Genomic DNA, 9,002 nt, shown 5'->3' with positions numbered 1-9,002 from the left:
CTTAGGATAGCTATGATTGAGGGGGTTATATGCTAAAAGGTGTGCAAAGTGAAGCTAAGGAACTTCGCTGTAACAGTGAAAAAGTTCACTGTACAGTGAAGAAGTGCACTATACAGTGAAGTAGTTCTGTAATGTTTTCCTAAAAATGTACATAATTGCTTAAATGATTTGTTATGTGTTTCTAAGTTCTTAAATATTTTTCATTTGCTTATAGTATGAAGCTTTAATCAAATTTCACGAAAAGCATGATATTTACTAAATGTCCCTTTTTCATGGTTTTTGCATGGCTTCCATACTTAGTGCATCTAATGTGCTAACCCCTTCTTTTCCCTTTTTGACTAAAGTGTAGGGAAATTGAAGTCTTTATATGTTATGGAGGACTGATAGGTTTCTAAGGGTTGAAGATAATGTATTGGTGAGTCCTCATAGATTCGAGGACAATATCCACACGTTTGTTTATGTCTTAGTCTTTTTTCTATATCTTGTATGGCCTTAGTCCCAAATGTTGTATACTCCAACGTTTAGATGGTTCAAGGAGTTGTTGTAAAGGTTTAATGTTTTAAATGAATGTTTTCCGCTTGTGTAATGATTATGGAAAGAATTCTTCGTATGTGAAGAAAGTTTTAAATTCTTACTCATTTAAGGATGTTTATTACGCAATGAATGATACAAGTGGCTTAGATGAGACTTCTTGAATTCTAATTTTCTGTGTGGCAACACAAGAATGCTCTAACTTCTAGGATGTACTTGTGGGTCGTTATAGAATCCTTCAACAAATCTCCGATAATAGCCAGCCAAACGCAAGAAACTCCTTATATCTGTTGAAGATGTGGGTCTAGGTCAACTCTGAACTGCTTAAATCTTCTGAGTGTCAACTCTAATATTTTAACCAGAAACAATGTGACCTAAGAATGCCACAGACTTAATCCAAAAGTCACACTTGGAGAACTTGGCATACAATTCTTTGTCTCTCAATGTTTGAAGAACAATCCTCAGGTTACTAGCATGATCTTGTTAATTCCTTGATTAAATTCGTATGTCATCAATGAAGACGATGACAAACAGATCTAAATAAGGTTTGAATACTCTGTTCGTACGATCCATGAACGCTACAGGTGCATTTATCAAACAAAAGGACATAACCAAAAATTCATAATGCCCATACCTTGTTCTAAAAGTTATATTGGGAATATCACAGTCCCTTACTCTAAACTAATGATAGCTTGATCTGAGGTCGATTTTGGAAATGCAAGAAGCACCCTAAAGGTTATCAAAAAGGTAATCAATCCTTGGAAAATATATTTATTCTTGATATTCACCTTATTCAGCGGACGGTAATCTATACATATCTTAAGGGACCCATCCTTCTTTCTAACAAACAGGACTAGAGCGCCCCAGTTAAGAAACTCTATCTAATAAAGTCTTTATCTAACAAATCTTTCAATTTCTCTTTTAGATCTTTTAACTCTGCTAGTTCCATTCTGTAAGGCAGAATAAAGATAAGACGAGTATCTGGGACGACATTTATGCCAAAGTCTATCTCTCTTTCGGTAGGGACTCCACGTCGATCATCGGTAAAGACTTCTCGAATCTCACAGACTATAGAGACTGACATCATTAATTGTGACCTTAGAAACTAACTTCCTCGCCTTATGGTACGAAATGAAGCGACCCTTAGGCACTACTTAACTACTGGCCCACTCTATGATTGCCTCATTAGGAATCTCAAACTTGACAACTTGAATTCTGCAATCTATTTATGCATAACAGGCGTGGAGCCAGTCCATTCTAGCATGACATCAAAATCTGCCATGTCTAACTCTATTTAATCATCCATGTTACTCTTGTGACTGACGAAAAATAGGACAATCACGATAAAATCTTTCTACTAGAATAGATTCACCAACAGGTGTGGATACACTGAATTGTTCGCTATGTTGCTCAGGATAAATCTAAAAGCTCATAGCAAACTAAGGAGTTACAAAAGATAAAATAGCTCCTTGGTCTAGTAATGCATAAGCAGTAAAGACAAAGACTCGAATCATACCGGTGAACATATCTGGCGAGTTCTCTTGTTCAAGGCGATTATTAAGAGTATACAAGTGGTTTGTTCCTCCTTCTGTACCAGAAGCTGCTACCCTAAATGCAGCCCTGTTTGGTGGAGAAACCGATGAAGATTGAGTTCTATTTCCCAAATTTCCACCGCTTTGCTTGTCCTTCGGGCACTCTCTCATGAAGTGACCCTCTTGAACACACTTGAAACAACCCCTGAAGCCTTCACGACAGAAGGCATAGTGATTCCTACCACACTTGATGCAGGCAGGAGGATTAGTACCTCCTTGCACCACACTACTTTGAGATTGAGATAACCTAGCCTTGAAGTGCTGCGAATTATGGCCACTATACTCACTTTGGTTTCTTCGTGGAGGTGCACTAGCATATGATGGTTCATGCCCCTTTGGTTTCTAGAAGTATACTTGAACCACCTTTCTGTTGGGAAAAATCATTTCCAATCTTGGCCTTCTTTTTTTGGTACTCTTATCTATCGTTCACCGTCTCTTCTTCAACTTGTTGAACATATTCCATCAGCCTGAATATGTCTATATAACCTATAAACATCGCATACCTACCTTCCTTACTTGAAGCGCGACCCAGCCCTGCAACAAACAGACTCATTCTACTCCTCATATCTTTCACCATCTCCGGAGCATTGCCAGATAGTTGGGTGAACTTCATCCCATCCTCCTGCACACTCAAGGAGAACTCCCTCAATTTGTCTTCCTTAAGTTCACTAGTAAAGAACCTCCCCAAGAAGGCTTCTTCGAAGCAAGCCCAACTTGGACGTGGTGCATCCTCAACTCTACCATCCTTCCATTAATCAAACTAGATTCTAGCCACGCCCTTTACCTGATATGTAGCATATTCAACCCACTCAACATCTACCACATGCATTAACTTAAGCACCTTCTTTAACACCTCCACAGAGTTTTCCAAATCCTCAGTAGGGCTTGATCCAATGATCCCTAAGAGGGTTCATTTTAAGAAACTCATGAACTCTCGACGTATCACCTCCTTCTTGTCGAGCTGCTCTCTGTTGCCCAACATGGTTGGTCACAACAGGACTTAACATACAGATAGCTTCCGGGAATTTGACATTGTTAACCTTTCATTAGGGTTGCACCTCTGGTGCATTTGGAACCTCTTGTTCCTCAACATTCCTTCGTGGTCGACCTCTGAATGCTCTTCTTGGAGGCATGATGATCTGAAAAATATGTGTAAGCACAAATTAGAGAGAGACTCTAGAGATAAACTCTTCGCACGAAAGGAAGTTGAAAAAAAAGAAACATTCCTAAATGTTATAGCCTCCTAATCATATATGTGGCATGCTTCACACTGATGACTAAGACTCTACAGATACAACTTTATAGACTCCCTAGGACTCTTGAACTCCGTGCTCTGATAGCATGTTTTTCACGCCCCAAGCCTACACACTGGACTTGGCCGGCCCTCGAAGAACATTGTTGTCCCTCAAGAGAACCCTTGGTGTGGCTTACTTAACTTAGCAAAAGACTAAACTCAAATTAAACAAGAAATAAGACATGTTTAATGAAAAGTACTTCTTATGATATTTGTCCATGACAGCACTCAAGTCAAAACAAGGAACAATAAAATCTAAACTGAAATTCTAGTGTCTACGAAGACTCTAAACTGACTGAAGAGGGTAGTTGGGACACACCCCACAACATCCTAAAAATTAACTACTAAACACAAAAGAAATGTATGTCTTTCGAATTGCAAGGAGGCTCACCACTGACTTTGGAGCTCAATCTAGATCAACGAAACGCCTCATGCAGATACTAGTTACTTGCATCTGCAAAATAAAATGATGGAGGCCAACTAACAATAGTACAATGAATGTCCGAGTATGCGAGTTTGAAAGCTAAACAAAACTTAGTCTTGAAAGGGAGTAAGAATGAATACTTACCTTGGCTCTGTTCAACTCATGATCTACTAACTCTTATTCAATATACGAAGTTAAAATAAATGCAATATTAAGTTTTAGGATGTTGTGGGGTCCTGGAGCGCTGATATACCCAATAGGAAATCTGCATCTTCTCCCATTAAGAGCTTCATATTGGGACATTTGGATCCTCGAATGATAATTATTGTTGTAAGCGAACTCAGTGAAAGGTAGGTGATCATTCCAATTTCCTTTGAAGTGGATAACACAAGATTTCAACATATATTCTAACATCAAGATAGTACGCTCTTCTTGTCCATCTGTCTGAGGAAGAAAAGTAGTGCCCAAATTCAATTTCAAACCCAAAACTTTCTCAAAAAATTTCTAGAATTGTGCACTAAATGTTGAACCTCTATCTGAAATAATGGAGATCGCAACTCCATGATGTCTTTTCACTTCTTGAAGGTACAACTTAGCATAATCCTCAGCCAAATAGGTAGTCTTGACTGGTGGGCTGACTTTGTCATTCTTTCGACAATCACCCAAATGGAATCATGTAGCCTTCACGATCTTAGCAAGACTATGATGAAGTCCATATTAATCATCTTGTACTTCCATTCCCGAAGCTCTATATTCTGAGCTTAACCTCCAGGCCTTTGGTGTTCCACTTTCTCTTACTGACAGTTTGAATACTTGGCAACAAACTCAGCAATATCTTTCTGCATGCCTTCCTACCAATATACCTCTCTCAAATCACGGTACAATTTTGTGACACCTAGATGAATGGATTATCTGGAGCTATAAGCCTCCTCCAAGATTCTCTCTTGGAGTCTATCCACCTTAGGTACACATAATCAGCTTTGGTATTTCAGCACACCATCTCCTCCTTGTTCTAAGTCCAATACTCTTTGGTTATGGACACTTGCCTTTAAATCAAACAAAATAGGGTCTTGATCATTCTTTTCTTTCACCCATGACATTAATGATGATTCATCCCCATTTTTCACCACTACGCCTCCTTTTGTGGAATCCATAAGCCTCACTCCCAAACGTGTAGGTATGTGCACATCTTTGGTAACTCCTTCTTTTCTTCTTTGACATGGGAAGTATTTCCCATGGATAACCTGCTTAAGGCATCCACAACCACATTAGACTTAACTTGGTGGTAAAGAATACTCATGTCATAATCCTTGAGTAATTCCAACTACCTTCTCTGTCTGAGTTTAAGCTCTTTATGTGTGAACATATATTGGAGGCTCTTATCATCAGTGAATATATCCACATGAAAACCATATAAATAATGATTTCATATCTTCAATTCAAACACTACTACAGCCAATTCCAAGTCATGAGTTGGATAATTCTTCTCATGAAATTTCAACTGCCTGGAAACATAAGCTATAACCTTGCTATTTTGCATTAATACACAGCCCAGGCTAATTCTTGATGCATCACAATACACTAAAAAACCTTGAGTAACCTCTGGTAAGGTAAAAACCATAGCGGCAGTCAATCTTCTTTTCAACTCCTGAAAGCTTTTCTCACAAGCTTCAAACCATTGAAACTTGAATGTCTTCTAAGTTAACCTGCCCAAAGGAGAGGTGATAGAGAATCCTTCAACAAATCTCTGATAATCGCCAGCAAAACCCAAGAAACTCCTTATATATGTTGGAGATGTGGGTAAAGCCCAACTCTGAAATGCCTCAATTTTCTGAATTTCAACTCTAACACCTTCACCAGAAACGATGTGACCTAAGAATGCAACAAACTTAAGCCAAAACTCACACTTGGAGAACTTGGCATACAATTCTTTATCTCTAAATGTTTGAAGAACAATCCTTAGGTGACTAGCTTGATCTTCTTCATTCCTTGAATAAATCAGTATGACATCAATGAAGACGCTGACAAACAAATCTAAATGAGGTTTGAAGACTCTGTTGATAAGATCCATGAATTGACAGGTGCATTTTTCAAACCAAAGGACATAACCAAAAATTCATAATGCCCATATCTTGTTATAAATGTTGTGTTGGTAATATCACATTCCGTTACTGTCAACTGATGATAGCCTGATTTGAGGTCAATCTTCGAGAGGCCCCCCTAAAGTTGATCAAACAGGTCATCTATCCTTGGAAGATAATATTCATTCTTGATGGTCACATTATTCAGCTGACGGTAATCTATATACATCCTAAAGGACCCATCCTTCTTCCTAACAAACAAGACCGGAGCGCCCTAAGGTGAGACACTCGGTCGAATAACGACTTTATCTAACAAATCTTTAATTGGTCTTTTAGCTCTTTTACCTCTGGTAGTGTCATTCAGTATGGAAGAATAGAGATAGGACGAGTATCTGGGACGACATCTATACCCAAATCTATCTCTCTTTTGGGAGGGACTTCAGGTAGATCATCGGGAATGACTTCTAGAAAATCTGACTAAATGATGTATACATCCCTTAGAAACTAACTTCCTCGCCTTATGGTAAAAAATGAATCGACCCTTAGGAACTGCTAAAATGCTAGCCCACTCTATTACTGGCTCATTACGAATCAGAATCTTGACAACTCGATTTCTACTATCTATTTATCCATAACAGGCGTGGAGCCACTCCATACCTAGAAAAAAATCAAAATCTTCCATGTCTAACTCGATTAAATTAGCCATGGTAGTCTTGTGACAAAAATAGGACAATCACGATAAAATCATTCTGCTAGAATGGATTCACCAAAAGGTGTGGATACACTAAATGGTTCGCTAAGTTGCTAAAGAGAAATCTCAAAGTTCATAGCAACATAAGCAGTTACAAAAGATAAACTAGCTCCTGGGTCTAGTAATTCATAAGCAGTAAAGTCAAAGACTCGAATCACACCAGTCACAACATCTGCTGAATTCTCTTGTTCGTGGAGATTATTAAGAGCATACAAGCGGTTTGTTCCTCCGCATGTACTAGAAGTATCTCCCATAGGTGCACCCCTGTTTTGTTGAGCAACTAATGAAGATTGAGTTCTATTGCCCCGACTTCCACCCCCTTGCTTTTACTTGGGGCACTCTCTCATGAAGTTAACCTCTTGACCACACTTGAAAAAAACCGTGAAGCCTTCACAACAGATGGACCAGTGATTCCTACCATACTTTGCACAGGCAGGAGAATTAGTATATCCTTGCGCCACACTACCTTGAGACTGAGCCGGCCTAGACTTTAAGTGCTGCGAATTCTGGCACAATACTCACTTTGGTTTCTGGATGTAGGTGCACTAGGAGATGATGGTGCATTCCCCTTTGGTTTATGGAATTGTGGTCGGCTTGAACCACCTTTCTGTTGGGCAAACTCGTTTCCAGTCTTGACCTTCTTTTTTCGGTACTCTTCTCTATTCTTAACTTTCTCTTCTTCAACTTATTGAACATATACCATCAACTTGGATATGTCCATGTCAGCTATAAACATGGTAGCCCTACCTTCCTTACTTGAAGCGCGACCTAGCCTTGCAGCAAAAACACTTATTATGCTCCTTCACACTCAAGGAGTCCTGTTTCAGAGTAAGGAACTCCCTCACTTTGGCTTCCTTCAGTTCACGAGGAAAAAACCTCCCCAAGAAGGCTTCTTCGAAGCATGCCCAACTTGGGCGTGGTGCATTTTTTAGCTCTACCATCCTTGCATTGATCAAACCAGGTTCTAGCCACACCCATTAGTTGATATGCAGCCAATTCAACCCTCTCAACATCTACCATATGCATTACCTCAAACACCTTCTTTAACTCCTCCACAAAGTTCTCCGGATCCTCAGTAGGGCTTGATCTAGTGATACTAGGAGGGTTAACTCTCAGAAACTCACGAACTCTCGAGGTATCAACTTCTTCTTGTTGAGATGCTCTCTTTTGCACAACGTGGTAGGTCATAACCTGACTTAACATCCGGATAGCTTCCCAGAATTCAACATTGGTAACCTCTCTTTGGGGTTGCACCTCTGGTGCATTTGGAACCTCCAGTTCCTCAACATTCCTTCGTAGTCGACCTCTGAATGCTTTTCTTGGAGGCATGATGATCTAAAAATTATGTGTAAGCACGAACTAGAGAGAGACTTTAGAGATAAACTCTTCGCATGAAAGGAACGTGAAAGAAGGGAAACATTCCTAAATGTTATAGCCTCCCAATTATAGATGTGGCACACTTCACACCGATGAATAAGACACTACAGACACGACTTCATAAACTCTGTTGTACTCTTGAACTCTGTGTTCTCATACCAAGTTATTCACGCCTCGAGCCTACATCCTTGATATGGCTGGAAATCGAAAGCCATTGCTGGCCCTCAAGCGAACCCTAGTCCTGGCTAACTTAACTCAGCGGAAGACTAAACTCAACTTAAACATGAAATAAGACATGTTTAAAGAAAAGTACATCTTATGATATCTGGCCATGACTAAACTCAAGTCACAACAAGATACAATAAACTCTCAAATGAAATACTAGTGTCTACGAAGCCTCTAAAATTAATAAAGAGGGATGTTAGGATAGACTCCAAAACATCCGAAACCTAAACTACTAAACACAAAAGAAATGGATGTCCTCTGGAATGCAAGAAGGATCACCAGTGACTCTGAAGCTCAATCTAGATCAACGAAACGCCACATGCCAATCCTGGTTCCCTGCGTCTCCATCATAAAACGATGCCGGCCAATTGGCATCAGTATATTGAATTTATGAGTATGCAAGTTGGAAATTCTAAACAAAACTTAGGCTTGAAAGGGAGTAAGAATGAATACTTACCTTGTCTTTGTTCAACTCATGATCTACTAACTCTTATTCAATATACGCTGTTAAAATAAATGTGATATAAATAAATGCTGACTGAAAACATGCTTAAACCTCTGAGTATATATATACAAGTACACAATAATGTCTTAGATGTATATAAAGTACAGTACTAATGTATTATGAAAATACAATACTGCTGTGTGTAAAGATACAATTTACGTGAGGAAGATTCTCTAATCGACAACCATCACTTAAGAGCTATAGTGATGATGGAGCAGTCTA

The 9,002-nt window shown here is 39.1% G+C and overlaps 1 protein-coding gene across 1 annotated transcript; it reads right to left on the bottom strand.

Moving 5' to 3' along the window:
• Positions 1 to 6,726: 6,726 nt before the first annotated feature.
• LOC107001235 lies at positions 6,727 to 8,002 on the bottom strand. The gene is made up of 4 exons (XM_015199365.1): positions 7,612 to 8,002; positions 7,196 to 7,357; positions 7,030 to 7,087; positions 6,727 to 6,937 (listed from the first exon to the last, which is right to left on the bottom strand). Exons 1-4 carry the CDS (start codon positions 8,000 to 8,002, stop codon positions 6,727 to 6,729), a joined length of 822 nt encoding a protein of 273 aa, XP_015054851.1.
• Between the last annotated feature and the right edge of the window lie 1,000 nt (positions 8,003 to 9,002).

This window comes from Solanum pennellii, chromosome 10, assembly GCF_001406875.1.
Source record: "Solanum pennellii chromosome 10, SPENNV200".
NCBI lineage: Eukaryota > Viridiplantae > Streptophyta > Magnoliopsida > Solanales > Solanaceae > Solanum > Solanum pennellii.
Note: the sequence above shows the minus strand (reverse complement) of the source record. Positions and strands in the feature narration are given on the sequence as shown.